We start from the raw sequence: 17,755 nt of genomic DNA on the forward strand, positions 1-17,755 counted from the left end.
TTTGATGTGAATTATTTATAGATTTTTTGAAACTGGTAGTTAGGGTTAGTTAGTAAATTATCACAGTCTGCAACGAAACAAAATACAGTATATTATATATTAACACATTATAGTATGCAAATGCAAATATGAATAACATATTTTAAGTTTAGAATGCACAATAAACAAAAATTATATAGTATTCTATATAAAAAATAAAATAAATCAGAATAGTAACTGTTGGAAATGTATTGAAGTTGGAGTTAAATTATTGAAATATGTCAATATCATACATAAACTTTATATACATCAGTACCATGAATGTTTAAGTATCAACTGATGAGTGACACATCTGTTGGTAATCACGATATGTGCCAATGAACGCATTAAATGCAAAGCTAAATAAAACAGCCATTTGAAGATCTGCCCTTATTTAGTTTCTGCCTGGACTGCAGAACCACCTCTATATAAGATGCCAGAAGAGGAGATGGAAAGACTGCAGGGGATTTCAGGTTATTGCAACTGGTGGTAAGTCAGACTGATTCTTCAGCTGCTGTGTAGTGGAGACCATTGAATTAGAGTGGAGATCATACATGCTTTTTCTATGCAGGTTATTTTCATTTATTGTAAATGTTCCTATTTACCTATCTCTTATGAAAAAAATCATGAAGAATAGTTTCCATTTAGATTTGTTTTATATACAATTTAGGATCTTAAATTACTACCTACTGTTCTTTACATTTCTATATCTTGTTTCACTTCATTATTATTTTAGTCATTAGAGTGGACATTTGTAGGTGTTTTTTTATCTACATCATATAAATTCTTGATTTTTTATTGTTTTGTTTTTTTAACATGATGAAATATTGATATACTTCTGTATAGATCTATGTTATAGGTAAATACACATAATCAATTGCATCTTTCCTTGCACTGTTATGTTTAAATTGAATTGTGATGTATTGAAAAATAAATGTTCTTTCAATTTATCCAACAAACTCATTTCAAATCGACAGCTAAATAAATGTATGATTTTAGTCATTCAAATTATACTCTGTTACTTGTACACATGACCTAGTAACGTCAAAGATGTTCTATTTTAAAGGAACAATTTCTTCTGCGGTTAAAGGGAAGAAGACGGTAAGAATAATTTAATATCAAATCAACGAGCAAGATCTCAAAACCCTCTTGACGCCATCTATACAGGTAAAATAAATAATTTGTTTGCTTGTTTTCAAGAAATAAGTCTCCATCATGAGTACGGACGCAGAGATGGCCGTTTACGGCAAGGCTGCAGTTTACCTCCGGAAGCCAGAAAAGGAGAGGATTGCGGCCCAGAGCGCGCCATTCGATGCGAAGGCTGCTGCTTATGTGACTGATGTTAAGGAACTGTACGTCAAGTGTACCATCACTAAGAGAGACGCTGGCAAAGTCACCGTCACAGTTTTGGCTACAAAGGAGGTAGGTAGAGGTTGATCATGGCAGAGGCTAATCTGTTGGTATCAACAGTACGAAAGGGAAAATAGCAGTAGATGCACTGGTAAGAAAACAAAAAATGGGTTTCCATATTTTAGGAGAGGACAGTCAAGGAGGACGATGTCACACCCATGAACCCTCCCAAGTACGACAAAATTGAGGACATGGCCATGATGACCCATCTCAATGAAGCCTCTGTGTTGTATAACCTTGCAGAGCGTTATGCAGCATGGATGATCTACGTAAGTTATTCAACCTACTAAATTAAAATATATAATATATATATCTATAGTAATATGATAAATAAATTGCTTTGAAATTACATTCTCTCTGTCTGACCTCCTTCAGACCTACTCTGGGCTGTTCTGTGCCACTGTAAACCCCTACAAGTGGCTCCCAGTGTACGATCAGGAGGTTGTCAATGCCTACAGAGGCAAGAAGCGTATGGAGGCTCCACCCCACATCTTCTCTGTCTCTGACAACGCCTTCCAGAACATGCTCACTGGTTTGTCAATTCAAAGTTTCAAATCCCTATTCTCATCTAATTTTATTAATAAAAGCCTTACTCATGCAATGTTTGATAAATTTGGTTTACAGATAGGGAGAACCAGTCAGTCCTGATCACGTGAGTTTGATTCTGTCAACATGATATATAAATATAATAAAATGAATCATTGGAACATTGGAAAACATGTCAAAATGTACTTTATTCTTCTTTTCATACCCAGTGGAGAATCCGGTGCTGGAAAGACTGTGAACACCAAGCGTGTCATCCAGTACTTTGCCACCATCTCAGTGGGTGGAGGAGAAAAGAAGAAAGATGCAGGCGCTGGAAAGATACAGGTATGTTTAAAAATATATATTAAATCAATGAATCAATACATAGAGAAATTAAATAATAAGGTTCAAAAACGATTTGATTTGGTTATAGGGGTCACTGGAGGACCAGATTATTGCAGCCAATCCCCTGCTGGAGGCCTATGGTAATGCCAAGACTGTGAGAAATGACAACTCCTCCCGTTTTGTAAGTTTGAGATGAATTCCTCCCTAAAAACGTTACTTAGTTAGTTACTACTATTTTGAGGATGTTTAAAGTAATTATTTCCAACAGGGTAAATTCATCAGAATTCATTTCCACGCAACTGGTAAACTGTCCAGTGCTGACATTGAGACATGTAAGTAAAAGATATGTGCATTGTTTAACCAAGATTAATGGTGGAATAGGTTTTGATTTATTAATGGGCCTTTCTTTTTCTTTTTGATTAATAGATCTGCTGGAGAAGTCCAGAGTGACATTCCAGCTTCCCGATGAGAGAGGCTATCACATCTTCTACCAGATGATGACCAACCACAAACCTGAGATCGTTGGTGAGATTTTGATATAGCACGAGATGTACTTAACATTCATGCCAGATGAATGGTTCCCCAGAGTCCCCATTATCTGTTTTAATATGACTTTATACGTACATATGACTTCTGAAGTTCATTTATTTTGAAAGGGTCTTTTTCTGACTCAAAGAAATGTTTTTGGGAAAAGACAATATCTGCAATGGAAAACTTTGGAAACATGCATAGCATGTAAGTGCTAAACTATTTTTTCTTTTCTTTTTTTTTAAAGGTAGCAAAATATAGATTAGAAACAATACTGACAAAATCTGAGCAGAAAAATGACAGATATTTAATCCCTCAGAAATGACGCTCATCACCACCAACCCCTACGACTTCCCCATGTGCAGTCAGGGTCAGATCACTGTGGCCAGCATTGATGACAAAGAGGAGCTGGATGCAACTGATGTCAGTAGTTGTTTCTAACACTTAATATATTAACCATATATATTACTATATTTATGTTCTGAATTGTTTGTAAGATTAGTTTTTTTTTCATACAGACTGCTATTGATATTTTGGGCTTCAACAATGAGGAGAAGATGGGCATCTTTAAGTTCACTGGTGCTGTGCTTCACCACGGTAACATGAAGTTCAAGCAGAAGCAGCGTGAGGAGCAGGCTGAGCCAGATGGCAATGAAGGTAACCATTAACATGTATTAATCAGTGCACTAGAAGTATATATATTGGTGCATATTTTCTTGTACTACATTGGAGTCATACCTATACTGAATAAAAACACATATTTCATGTTAACTTTGTAGAGGCCGACAAGATTTCCTATCTCCTGGGTCTGAACTCTGCTGATATGCTCAAGGCTCTTTGCTACCCAAGAGTGAAGGTCGGAAATGAGTACGTCACCAAGGGACAGACTGTACCTCAGGTAAGAAAAACACAATGTGTTTAAGAAATATGGGACAATTTGTGTTAAAATTACGCGTAGTCTATTAAAAGACATACATTTTTGTTGATTTTGGATGAAAATGTAATTTCAGGTCAACAACTCAGTGAGTGCCCTGGCCAAGTCTATCTATGAGAGGATGTTCTTGTGGATGGTCATCCGTATCAACCAGATGCTGGACACCAAGCAAGCAAGACAGTTCTACATTGGTGTGCTGGACATTGCTGGTTTTGAGATTTTTGATGTAAGTTGTTCAATAAGTGGCAGCATTTCTGGATTTTCCTTCATTCAAACGGAACATTCAATAGCATTCAATTGAAGACAGCTAGTTATGGTCGGTTTATTAACAGCTAGTTATGGTCGGTTTATTATTTATGTCCCCATCTAGTACAACAGCATGGAGCAGCTGTGCATCAACTTCACCAATGAGAAACTGCAACAGTTCTTCAACCACCACATGTTCGTCCTGGAGCAAGAGGAGTACAAGAAGGAGGGTATTATCTGGGAGTTCATTGACTTTGGCATGGACTTGGCTGCCTGCATTGAGCTTATTGAGAAGGTACAATTGAACATTATAATATTATATTATATTACAGGATACTATATTTTATTAAAATAAGAATATTATATTCTTTGTGTGGCTAAAAAAGTTATTTTTCTTAATTTGTCATCAATCTCTTTTTTCTCTTAAGCCAATGGGCATTTTCTCCATCCTTGAAGAGGAGTGCATGTTCCCCAAGGCCTCAGACACTACCTTCAAAAACAAGCTGTATGACCAGCATCTTGGCAAGAACAGAGCATTTGAGAAGCCCAAGCCTGCAAAGGGCAAGGCTGAGGCCCACTTCTCCCTGGTGCACTACGCTGGTACCGTGGACTACAACATCAGTGGCTGGCTGGACAAGAACAAGGATCCCCTGAATGACTCTGTTGTGCAGCTGTACCAGAAGTCCTCAAACAAACTGCTGCCTGTCCTGTACCCACCTGTAGTTGAAGGTACAGCTCACATTTTATACCGGTTATTTTCTCATCAGGGATATTATAATAACCATTTAATTTCAGCCACTTATTGTGCTTCTTTATGAAATTGGAAAGATAAAAACTAAATGTGACCAATAACCGATAATTAAAAACAGAGACTGGCGGTGCAAAGAAGGGAGGCAAGAAGAAGGGTGGCTCCATGCAGACGGTGTCCTCACAGTTCAGGGTAAGAGTAAACACACAAATTAATGTAAAAACATTCTTAACTTAATTACTTATCTGTATATATATTTCTTTAATCCTTATTTCCGAAACAAGTTTTACTTAATTTATATTTTGTTTTATGTCTATAGGAGAACTTGGGTAAACTGATGACCAACTTGAGGAGCACCCATCCTCACTTTGTGCGTTGTCTGATTCCCAATGAGTCAAAGACTCCAGGTACAGTTACTACTAGTAAATTTTCATAGTGTTTGGTCACGATTATACATTTTATTGAGGGTTTATGGGCATTGCTAGGCCAAACTAATAATAGTAACAACATTTGATTTCACCAAAATAACAGGACTCATGGAGAACTTCCTGGTTATCCACCAGCTGAGGTGTAACGGTGTACTGGAGGGCATCAGAATCTGCAGAAAGGGCTTCCCCAGCAGAATCCTCTATGCTGACTTCAAGCAGAGGTATTTACTCAAGCAATTTTTAATGACAACTTAACAAATACCATTAAACATTTAAGTTAATGTAAAAAACATTACAATGATCTTCTTCAGGTACAAAGTACTGAATGCCAGTGTTATTCCTGAGGGTCAGTTTATTGACAACAAGAAGGCTTCTGAGAAACTCCTTGGGTCCATTGATGTGCCTCATGATGAGTACAAATTTGGACACACCAAGGTCTGTTTATTGCCGTCAAAAACTATGTTTAGGTTTGATTTAAAGTTAGTCGCTGACAAATGTATTTTTTTACCTTAAGGTGTTCTTCAAAGCTGGTCTTCTGGGTACTCTTGAAGAGATGCGAGATGAGAAACTGGCTGCTTTGGTCGGAATGATTCAGGCTCTCTGCAGAGGCTATGTCATGAGAAAGGAGTATGTGAAGATGACAGAGAGGAGGTATGCTCTTAAACATTGTGCTCAAAACTCAAACAGGTTTCTGGCTACTGAGTGCAACCTGTATATGATTTATTTATTTTATTTTATAGGGAAGCCATCTACACTATTCAGTACAACATCCGCTCATTCATGAATGTCAAACACTGGCCATGGATGAAGGTGTACTACAAGATCAAGCCTCTTCTGAAGAGTGCTGAAACCGAGAAGGAGCTTGCCAATATGAAGGATAACTATGAAAAGATGAAGACAGACCTGGCAGCTGCCCTGGCCAAGAAGAAGGAACTTGAGGAGAAGATGGTTTCTCTACTGCAGGAGAAGAATGATCTTGCACTACAAGTGGCTTCTGTAAGTAAAAATAATATTTTGATTTTACGTGGAATCATTGAGATACATGTGATCTGACATGTTTTACATATGTAAATAACATACAGGAAGGAGAGAATCTGAATGATGCTGAGGAGAGGTGTGAAGGACTTATCAAAGGTAAGATCCAGCTGGAGGCCAAACTCAAGGAGACTACTGAGAGACTGGAGGATGAGGAGGAAATCAATGCTGAGCTGACTGCCAAGAAGAGAAAGCTGGAGGATGAGTGCTCTGAGCTCAAGAAGGACATTGATGATCTGGAGCTTACCTTAGCCAAAGTGGAGAAGGAGAAACATGCCACTGAGAACAAGGTTTGTAAAAAAATGTCATTAACATTGTCCAAACCATTATAGAGTACAAGGGAAGGTTTCACTTTACTTATGAGCAAGTATGACATGTGATTTTGTTCTGTTCAGGTGAAGAACCTTACAGAGGAGATGGCCTCTCAGGATGAGAGTGTTGCTAAGCTGACAAAGGAGAAGAAAGCCCTCCAAGAGTCACATCAGCAGACTCTTGATGACCTGCAGGCAGAGGAAGACAAAGTCAACACTCTGACCAAGGCCAAGACCAAGCTTGAACAGCAAGTGGATGATGTGAGAACAGCTCATGGAAACATTCAATGAATATCAGTAATTCAGTTGATTGAATAAACAATATAACATTATATTGTTCTTAAATAATTTTAATTATTGACATCCAGCTTGAAGGTTCTCTGGAGCAAGAAAAGAAGCTCCGTATGGACCTTGAGAGATCCAAGAGAAAGCTTGAGGGTGATCTGAAACTGGCTCAGGAAACTGTCATGGACCTTGAGAACGACAAACAGCAGTCTGACGAGAAAATCAAGAAGTAAGACATTTGTATTTTAAGAATAACAATAGGGTTAAGTGCATATGATTTTTTTGAGATAGTTGAACATTTTTCCTATTAATTATTTGCAGGAAGGACTTTGAGATCAGCCAGCTTCTGAGCAAGATTGAGGATGAGCAGTCACTGGGTGCTCAGCTTCAGAAAAAGATCAAGGAGCTTCAGGTGTGAGAATTAGTCAAGTTAATTATTTTAAACTTTCTGAAATGATATACTTGGAGATTGATAAATATTATATATATATATATATATATATATATAATATATATATATAAATATTATATATATAAATATTTGTCTATTATTTAGGCCCGTATTGAGGAACTGGAGGAAGAGATTGAGGCTGAGCGTGCTGCTCGTGCCAAGGTTGAGAAGCAGAGAGCTGACCTCTCCAGGGAACTTGAAGAAATCAGTGAGAGGCTTGAGGAGGCTGGTGGAGCCACTTCTGCTCAGATTGAGATGAACAAGAAGCGTGAGGCTGAGTTCCAGAAGCTGCGTCGTGACCTTGAGGAGTCCACCCTGCAGCATGAAGCCACTGCTGCTGCTCTGCGTAAGAAGCAGGCTGACAGTGTAGCAGAGCTGGGAGAGCAGATTGACAACCTCCAGCGTGTCAAGCAGAAGCTTGAGAAGGAGAAGAGCGAGTACAAGATGGAGATTGATGACCTCTCCAGCAACATGGAAAACGTTTCGAAAGCCAAGGTAAGTTATTCCTCAATGCCTTCATCTTCTTAATAAATAATAATAAATAAGCAGCAATCAATTAACATTGTTTTTAAATTGATACTTTTTTAATCGCCAGGGAAATCTGGAGAAGATATGCCGTACCCTTGAGGACCAACTCAGTGAAATCAAGGCTAAGAGTGATGAGAATGTTCGCCAGATAAATGACATCAGTGCTCAGAGAGCAAGGCTGTTGACAGAAAACGGTACATAGGTCATTTGTATTCGTCATTAATGTATTTAATCAGGAGCCTGAAGAGACGCTTTTATATATATAATTGGATCAACTTTTTCTATTTTACAACTTAATCAATATTTCCTGTTCCACCTCCAACTAGGCGAGTTTGGTCGTCAGCTTGAGGAGAAGGAAGCTCTTGTCTCCCAGCTTACCAGAGGCAAGCAGGCTTATACTCAACAGATTGAGGAGCTGAAGAGGCAAAATGAAGAGGAAGTTAAGGTAAGTCATTTGTTTTTTAAAGTCTGAGGGTACGAGGATTGAAATTATTCTTGAATTGACATGCTCTTTGTCCATTTTTGCAGGCCAAGAATGCTCTTGCTCATGGTGTGCAATCAGCCCGCCATGACTGTGACCTTCTGAGGGAGCAGTTTGAGGAGGAGCAGGAGGCCAAGGCTGAGCTGCAGCGTGGAATGTCCAAGGCCAACGGTGAGGTGGCTCAGTGGAGGAGCAAGTATGAAACTGATGCTATCCAGCGCACTGAGGAGCTTGAGGAGTCCAAGTGAGTCAAAAATGTTATACTTTAGCTAAGGTAGACATTTTATTTAATGAATGCACACAAGTGAAGCCATATTATTCTTTAACAGGAAAAAGCTTGCCCAGCGCCTTCAGGAGGCTGAGGAACAGATTGAGGCTGTGAACTCAAAGTGTGCCTCTCTGGAGAAGACCAAACAGAGACTCCAGGGTGAGGTGGAGGACCTCATGGTTGATGTGGAGAGGGCCAATGGACTGGCTGCAAACCTTGACAAGAAGCAGAGGAACTTTGACAAGGTTTGTACTTGTTACTATAGGTTATATATATTAATTGTCCTCTGATACTTCTTCAATTGCCAAACATGTACCACTTAATTAACAATTTTGTATAGGTTTTGGCCGACTGGAAGCAGAAATATGAGGAGGGCCAGGCAGAGCTTGAAGGAACTCAGAAAGAGGCTCGTTCTCTCAGCACTGAGCTGTTCAAGATTAAGAACTCATATGAAGAAACTTTGGATCAGCTGGAGACCCTGAAGCGGGAAAACAAGAACCTCCAACGTGAGTTAATGCTCAGTGATATTCACAGTACCTGTGGATAAGAAATGTAAACCATACTTTAAAAAACATGAAATTGCTTTGCAGAGGAGATTTCCGATCTGACTGAACAAATTGGTGAGACTGGAAAGAGCATCCATGAGTTGGAGAAATCCAAGAAGCAGGTGGAGACTGAGAAGTCTGAGATCCAGACAGCCCTAGAGGAAGCTGAGGTAAGGATGATGAAATAAGCAACCATTATTATAAAACTTTGTATCAAGTTTTTAATAAATGTGCCTAATACATCTGTGTCCTACATCAGGGAACTCTGGAGCATGAAGAGTCCAAGATTCTGCGTGTCCAGCTGGAGCTGAACCAGATTAAGGGTGAGGTTGACAGGAAGCTGGCTGAGAAGGATGAGGAGATGGAGCAGATCAAGAGGAACAGCCAGAGGGTCATTGACTCCATGCAGAGCACACTGGACTCTGAGGTCAGGAGCAGGAATGATGCCCTGAGGATCAAGAAGAAGATGGAGGGAGATCTGAATGAGATGGAGATCCAGCTGAGTCATGCCAACCGCCAGGCTGCTGAGGCCCAGAAGCAGCTCAGGAATGTTCAGGGACAACTGAAGGTATGACACAAAACATAATTTGAGATTCTGATATGTATACCACCATTTATAGTTTAAGTCTTAATTCTTTGTTTCACATTATTTCATGTATAAAAATTAATGTTCACCCTTATTTAGGATGCCCAACTGCACCTTGACGATGCCACCAGAGCTGCAGAAGACCTGAAGGAGCAGGCTGCCATGGTGGACCGTAGGAACGGTCTCATGGTGGCTGAAATTGAGGAGCTGAGGGCAGCTCTGGAACAGACAGAGAGAGGCCGCAAAGTGGCTGAGCAAGAGCTGGTGGACGCCAGCGAGCGTGTTGGACTGCTGCACTCTCAGGTAAACGACATTCTAATTTTATCATTCCAGTACAAGAACACATACTTGTTTTGAAATACATTTCATAATCATTTGTTTCAGAACACAAGTCTGTTGAACTCAAAGAAGAAGCTTGAGACTGACTTGGTCCAAGTCCAGGGTGAAGTGGACGACACTGTCCAGGAAGCCAGGAATGCTGAAGAGAAGGCCAAGAAGGCCATCACTGATGTAGGTCTACACTCGTTTGTTAACTGATTATTGCAACTTAATGGAACTCTTAATGAATATGTTACTTGACCTTTTAGGCTGCCATGATGGCTGAGGAGCTGAAGAAAGAGCAGGACACTAGCTCTCACCTGGAGAGAATGAAGAAGAACCTGGAGGTCACAGTGAAAGACCTGCAGCATCGCCTGGATGAGGCTGAGAACCTGGCCATGAAGGGTGGCAAGAAGCAGCTCCAGAAACTGGAGTCCAGAGTAAGGCAATAATCAGCCAGCATTTAAAAAATTAGTCCAATGTCAGGACAAGGTTTTTTTAATTACATTTTCTCTAAAGGTTCGTGATCTTGAGGCAGAGGTTGATAATGAACAGAGACGTGGCGCAGATGCTGTAAAAGGTGTCCGCAAATATGAGAGGAGAGTCAAGGAACTCACCTATCAGGTACGTCAAACTTACGTCTCCAAATATGTGCAATAGGATTTTGATCAAATCTAAAGGCCACATGATGTTGATTTTATACTTTCAAATGTGGATCAGACTGAGGAAGATAAGAAGAATGGTTCCAGACTCCAGGATCTTGTTGACAAGCTGCAGCTGAAGGTGAAGGCGTACAAGAGGCAGTCTGAGGAAGCGGTAAGTAGAAACTGCATAACAAAATCTGATTATTGCATCATTTTCAGTATTTATTATAAACAAAATATTAATGTTCCTGTAGGAGGAGCAGGCCAACTCTTACCTGTCCAAGTGCAGAAAGGTTCAACATGAGCTGGAGGAGGCTGAGGAACGTGCTGACATCGCTGAGACTCAGGTCAACAAGCTGAGGGCCAAGAGCCGTGACTCTGGAAAGGTAATTGGATGGCAAAATACAGTTCCAATGGTTGCCAAATATATATCTTGGAATATACAAAAAAATAATATATATATATATATATATATATATATATATATATATATATATATATATATATATATATATAATTCTTACATTTGTTTTGCTTTTTCTCTTAGGGAAAGGACAGTGCTGAATAATGTCTTTCCATTTGAAATATTGCACATTGTAGTCGCACAATATGACAAGAATTGTGAATAGCATACAATAAACTATGCATTCATTCATTCAGTCGCTGTTGTGATGTGTATTTATTTGTTTGGCTTGACTTACTTTGCTTCAAATAGGGTTTATCCTTACTAGAGCTGGATCTCATAGGTCATTGGTTGTAGGCCGAAAGGTTGAACATAAAAATACTTTTGGTCAAATAATACATACTATCAAGCACATGGATATCAATTTAGTGAATTTTAAAGTAGAGCAATGCTTTGGAATTAATGCAAAAGTTTGGTGTACAGTATTTTAGTTTAAGTACTTTCCATCCCTCTGGGTAACCAACATTTCACTGCTTATGAATACTGGGGTTACTAGAACACTAAAAAGCTAACACTACACGATTTAAGCCAGATTTTCAAATGAAAGAATGAAAGACAAGATTTTGAAATCACAGTCAAAAAAGTGGCTTGGAGGCAAACAGTAGCATGTGCCCAAGTGTGATTATCGTGTAGTAAGAGGCACTGCGATACATTGCAGAGCCCCGAGAGATATCAAGCAGCTTTAAAGGTCCCATTGCATGAAAACTTCACTTTATGAGGGTTTCGTACATTAATATGTGTTCTCCTAGCCTGCCTCTGGTCCCCAGTAGCTGGAAATGGTGTGAGGTGTAAAACGAGCACTAGCTATGCTGCTCTGCCTTTGAAAAAACAAAGCTCAGACGCACCTTTTTGGATTTACATGTTACCTCCCCTTCCTCTACTTTGCCCAATGCGCTACGACCTTGCTAGCGCCACGTGTGTGTGTGTGTGTGTGTGTGTGTGTGTGTGTGTGTGTGTGTGTGTGTGTGAATACACACACTGTAACGCAAGTGTTAAACACTTTTTTGTTATTTGGATAGCCGTTCTGCTGTTGGTGATATGGCGCATAACATGTCAGGTTCTCTGACGTCTCTGGTATTTCCATAACGAGACTCGTAGTGGGGGTTATCTCAGCCATGGGTGAGATGGAATCGGGGGCAAAGGAACTTTGGCTTTGAACCACGACATGGAGAAGAAAGTGATTGACCGGCACCACTGCCAGTGGGCAGTGACGAGGCACCACCACCCCGCGGCGGCGATGATTATGATTGATATTCTCACGACACTCCTCCATTTCGCGGTTCAGTTTACTTCAGATTGATGTGGAAGTGGAAGAACCAGAGATGTCGAAGAACCCGATGAAGTCGTTTGAGATTCATAATTTCGTCTGGGGAACCACCGCCTCGGCGTTGCCCGCTGCCTGCTTCCGAGGCGGTGGTGCAGATGCAGTGGTGCAGAGGCGGTGGTGCAGAGGCGGTGGTGCAGAGGCGGTGGTGCCGAGGCGGTGGTGCCGAGGTAGCAGACAGCGGGGCTCCGGCGGAAGACAATGGCAGTCAACAATCACGGGCAACAATCCTTTTCTCCTCCATGTCGCGGTTCAGTCCACTTCAGAATGATGTGGAAGAGAAAGAACCAGAGACGTCGGAGAACCAAACGCAGTTGTTTGAGATTCATAATATAGTCTGGAGGCGCACACAGCTTTTGGACGTGATGATATATATCATATGATATAGATATCTGTGTATAATATGATATTATTTAGATATAGAGCTCCAGGACTCCCGCCGGAGCACCCGTGTTCTAGAAAAGCTTTGTACCCCTCACCAACACGAGCGCATGGTACCATGGCCGTAAGCTGCCCAGGGCCACAACCCCACCCTCCACCTTGACCCACCTCTAAACAACAGCACGTTTTTGGAAAGCTCATTGTGGGACTGGCTTGTAGTGGCTGTAATTCTGCACCAAGGCTGAATTTCTTGAACGTCATCAAACACTGTATTAAGGGCCCACTAACACCTATACATAAGCATCCATAATATAGCATTCCATTGGACCTTTAATATCTGGACTTGTCTGGGAGTTCAAATCCTGAGGATTGAAAGGTGTTTTAACCGGTTAGACATGGAGGAGTAGTCGTAACACCTACAGTGGTTAATCGGCAATCACGGCTAGGAAAAAGGATCTGCATACAATATTGTGTATACATACACGTATATATATGAATATATAATATATGTATTTTCCTTTTTGTTATTCGCCACATTGAGCCACATGGCTCAATGTGGCGAAGATCCAATTTTGGAAGCGCCATATCTCGCATGTTAGTTTGGAGACCAGTGAAGAGGCTGCAATGCTACAACAAATACCGAATAATTATACAACTCTATTAAAGCAGCTAATCAGTATTTTCTTTCCTATAATGCTATAACTCTCCTCTCAAAGACATGAATCAGACCACATGTATTTACAACTTGGGTGTAGCACGGCGTGTGCCTGGCGGTCATTGGCTGCTCACCATGGATTCTGGCCTGGTTTAGTGGTCATCTGCACTTACACATGGGCCCAGCTGGCCCATGTTGAGGCATGAGGGGGGTGTGCCCTGGGCCAAAGCGGTTTCTCTGGTATGGGTAGCTGTGGTAGACACATCTATACAGGATGAATGACTGAATGTGTTGGGTTATCATTTATACAGTATGAACGACGGAAAGAAGGGTTTATCATCTATACAGTATGAATGACTGAATGTAGAGGTTTTCATCTATACAGTATTCGTGACTGAATGTAGGCTTTAACTTTCACATTTGACTGTACTGTTACATAGGCTTTACAATCATGGTAGAGCCTTCTCGTGGGCTTTGTTTCTATAGAGTTGCAGCATAACATCAAGCAGCTCCAACCACTGATTTACAATTGGTCCATGAACTCAACCGAGTGTATATTGCTGTTCATCACATAAAATGTCGACATTTCTTTTCATTGTAAACCGAATATTGTTATTTTCTAACATTGCTTTGGGTATATTGTTGAGTTCTTTGAATGATGATGATGTTTGAATGTTTGTTCAAAATAAACTTATCTCTCACTGAAACACCATGTTTGGCACATCTTGAATATGTCTTATACTCATGCACGAGGTCTGTGTAGGACAAACAAGCCGTCACAATACTTCATGGGGAACCCCTGCTTCCTAGAACAAACCAAATCCATGCGCACAAATTAGGAATCCGAGGGAACGGAATTACAAAACAGTTTGCACGGTTTCGGAATCCGAGGGAGCGGTTTAAAACTGTCTGCACAGATTTACACGTCAATGTTTCTGTTTTCAATGATGTGACCCCAGAGGGGCTGCGTAAGTTCTCACACGAGTTTGAAGAGGCACACAAAGAAAAGAGCCTATATTACAATTACCTGAGTGCTACCACTGATCAGTAAGATCTACAGCTGGCTTGGTTGTAGTTGGATTAATCAAGATGTCACAATGGGCTTTGGTCCATAGTTTAAAATCAATCTGTCAAAACGAAGAAATCGCATAATTATTAGAAGACATAGGCTGGAAATTTGAATGAATAGCTCCGCATCAAAATATAACACATTTTAGGAGGTAGACCTTCACTGAGCACAAATTGAAGGACTCAGAGGCCTACTTGGAGGGGGTTACATAATGTAATACCTTGTCAGATGACGTTCATTACTTTTTAAAACTTTTTAATCGCCTTAATTTTTGCTAATTATATTGACTACCTTTTAACACCTTTTACAACTCTGCAGGCACCTTGACGTATGGCAATGCATTCTTAAAATATCTTAATAGCAAAATATTCTCTTTTATGTAATCATTCAAAATAAATCTTTATTAGCGTTGGTGAATGAGTCTTCATGGGAGAAATAGAGCAGCTTTAATGTCTGGACCCGTATGGGAGTCCAAATCCTGCGGATTGAAAGGTGTTGCAATTGTCAGGAGGGAAGACCTTCAGCCAATGAGAGTGCAAGACATTGGCGAGAGGAGAAATGGAGGAGTAGACGTCACACCTACATTGGATAATCAGCAAACATGGCTAGGATAAAGGCTCTGCATACAATATTATGTACTGTATATATACACGTATATATATATGAATATATAATATATGTATTTTACTATTTGTTATTCACTACAAATGACCTGGATGGCTAAATGTGGCGAGGATCCAATTTTAGAAGCGTCATATCTCGCGTGGTAGTTTGGAGTAAAGAGACTGCAATACTACAACAAATACAGAATAATTATACAACTCTATTAAAGCAGCGAAACAGTATTTTCTTTCCTATTATGCTTCTCACTCTCCTCTCAAAGTCATGAATCAGACCACATGTATTTACAACTGATGTGTAAGTGCCTGGTGTTCACAGGCTGCTCACCATGGATTCTGGCCAGGTTTAGTGGTCATCGGTAATTACAAATGGGCCCAGCTGGCACATGTTCAGGCATGAGGGGGCTGCACTCTGGGCCAGAGATGTGGCTCTTTATGGGTAGCTGTGGTAGACACATCTAAACATTATGAATGACTGAATGTAGGGGTTATCATCTATACAGTATGAATGAGTGAATGTAGGGTTTATCTTTCGCATTTGACTGTACTGTTACGTAGGCTTTACAATCATGTTACAGCCTTCTAGTGTGCTTTAGTCTAGAGTTGAAGCATGACATGAAGCAACTCCAACCGCTGATTTACAATCGTGTCCATAAACTCAACCGAGAGAATATTGCTGCATATCATGAATGTTGTAAAATGTAGATATTTCTGTTCATTGTAAACCAAATATTGTTATTTTTTAACATTGTTTTGAATATATTGTTGAGTTCTTTGAATGAGGATGATATTTTAATGTTTTTTTTATATAAAACTTATCTCTCACTGAAACACAATGTTTGGCTCATCTTGAATATGTCTTATTCTCATGCATGAGGCCTCTGTAGGACCAGTAAGCCGTCCCAATGCTTCATGGGGAACCCCTGGTTCGAAGAACATAAAGAAAAAGAGCCAAGCCTGTATTAGTAATAACTGAGTGCTTGCACAGAGCAGAAAGATCTACAGCTGCATTAGTTTTAGTTAGATTAATCATTATCTCACAATTGGCCTTGGTCCATAGTTTTTAATCAATATGTCAAAAAGTAAAAATTGTATAATGATTAGAAGACATAGGCTGGACATTTGAATGAAGAGCAACGCATCAAATTTTCAACCAAGTTGATCAACGAGCTAATTGACGACGGTTTCAGTGAGTGAACGAACACCAAGTCACATCATTGATATCACTCGGGTCCTACTCGCAACATATAAATAAATCCATGAATTTTAGGAGATAGGCCTGCACTTACCTACTTGGAGGGGGGTTCGAAAATGTAATACCTCGTCAGATGACACTTATTACTTTTAAATTTTTGCTCATTTCATTTACTACCATTTACTACCTTTTACAACCCAGCAGACACCCTGACATATGGAAATGCAATCTGAAAATATCAATGTAAGCAGATGCAACATTATTCCTTGGCAGGTTATTCCAGTTGATATAGTCTGATGCCAAGAAACCAATCCAAAAGGTATCTCTGGGCTCAGCTGCAATGTGAACCAGAATTATTTATAGATAGATGCCCAAACATCTTTTCATCCATCCAAGAAGGTACATGATAGTGAATATAGTTTAAAAACAGAAATGAATATGATATATAGCTATCAAAATTATAAATCAAGAATGGTAAACAGACAGGAGCAATGAGCTTGTGTATCTGTGCATGTGGGTGATGATGACTGCAGTAAAGATGATAAGAAAGTTGGGTTAGTTGGGCGATGTGAAAGGAAATTCAACGGATATAAGTAAAGCTTTAGAATGTGTATGTCTTTTTAATTTGTGAACATTGGATACTTGAGTAATACAATACAAAATGTAAAACTCATGCAAAAGTTTGCTCTAAAGCACTTGAGTTACCAGTTAAACGCTCAACGCTTAATTTGGGTTTGAATAGTAAAAGGTTAGAGTTCACGCTACACACTTCTAGACTGATTTTTCAGTCAGATACACCATTTTGAATTCAAAGAAGAAGCCCCAAGTTGGAGGCATATGGCATCAACTCAGGGATGTTCGTGAAGTGTGAACTGAAAATATGCAATCTGAGAGCCTCAACGATGCGTTGCAGAGCCCAGGGGAATTTCTAGCAGGTTTAATATCTGGTCCTGGTGGGAGTCCAAATCCTGCAATGTGAAACGACTGTCAATGACAGTGGCAACCTTAATCCAACGAGAGAGCAAGAATTATAATTTAATGCTTGAGAGGAATCGTAACACCTACAAAAGATAATTAGAAAACATGGCTGCGAGAAAGACTCAGCAGTATGTATATATATATATATATATATATATATATATAAATATAATTTAAAACACTGAAAATCAGAGACAACTTGGATTGTTTAATCCTTGTGGACATCCACTTTTGGAAGCTCCCCATCTAGTGTTTGTTTTTGTCACTAAACGTTTGTTTAGTCACAAAGACGGACCAGTCTGAGTATGAGATTCCTCCTTCCAAGACATCCTGAAATATGACCCCTTGCAAAACAAATATCCAATTAAAATACATGTCTATTAAAGAGGCTAAACAGTATTCTCTTTCCCATAACACTTCTCACTCTCCCCCCAAT

At 39.8% G+C, this 17,755-nt stretch overlaps 1 protein-coding gene across 1 annotated transcript; it reads left to right on the forward strand.

Moving 5' to 3' along the window:
- Positions 1-1,233: 1,233 nt before the first annotated feature.
- Positions 1,234-11,202, forward strand: LOC307074726 (myosin heavy chain, fast skeletal muscle-like; the record flags this gene model as incomplete). Its single annotated transcript, XM_079735000.1, has 39 exons — positions 1,234-1,440; positions 1,554-1,697; positions 1,804-1,960; positions 2,053-2,080; positions 2,184-2,298; positions 2,387-2,479; positions 2,567-2,630; positions 2,725-2,823; positions 3,146-3,249; positions 3,345-3,483; positions 3,606-3,724; positions 3,837-3,986; positions 4,131-4,301; positions 4,435-4,735; positions 4,876-4,946; positions 5,074-5,161; positions 5,286-5,403; positions 5,494-5,617; positions 5,697-5,833; positions 5,923-6,178; positions 6,265-6,507; positions 6,613-6,789; positions 6,897-7,042; positions 7,135-7,225; positions 7,370-7,759; positions 7,860-7,986; positions 8,119-8,237; positions 8,321-8,517; positions 8,603-8,786; positions 8,882-9,047; positions 9,132-9,256; positions 9,346-9,654; positions 9,772-9,975; positions 10,057-10,182; positions 10,260-10,430; positions 10,510-10,614; positions 10,711-10,806; positions 10,889-11,020; positions 11,182-11,202. The coding sequence occupies 39 exons, from the start codon at positions 1,234-1,236 to the stop codon at positions 11,200-11,202; spliced, it is 5,814 nt and encodes a 1,937-aa protein (XP_079591126.1).
- Between the last annotated feature and the right edge of the window lie 6,553 nt (positions 11,203-17,755).

This window comes from Pollachius pollachius, assembly GCF_949987615.1.
Source record: "Pollachius pollachius genome assembly, chromosome: 4".
Classification (NCBI taxonomy): domain Eukaryota; kingdom Metazoa; phylum Chordata; class Actinopteri; order Gadiformes; family Gadidae; genus Pollachius; species Pollachius pollachius.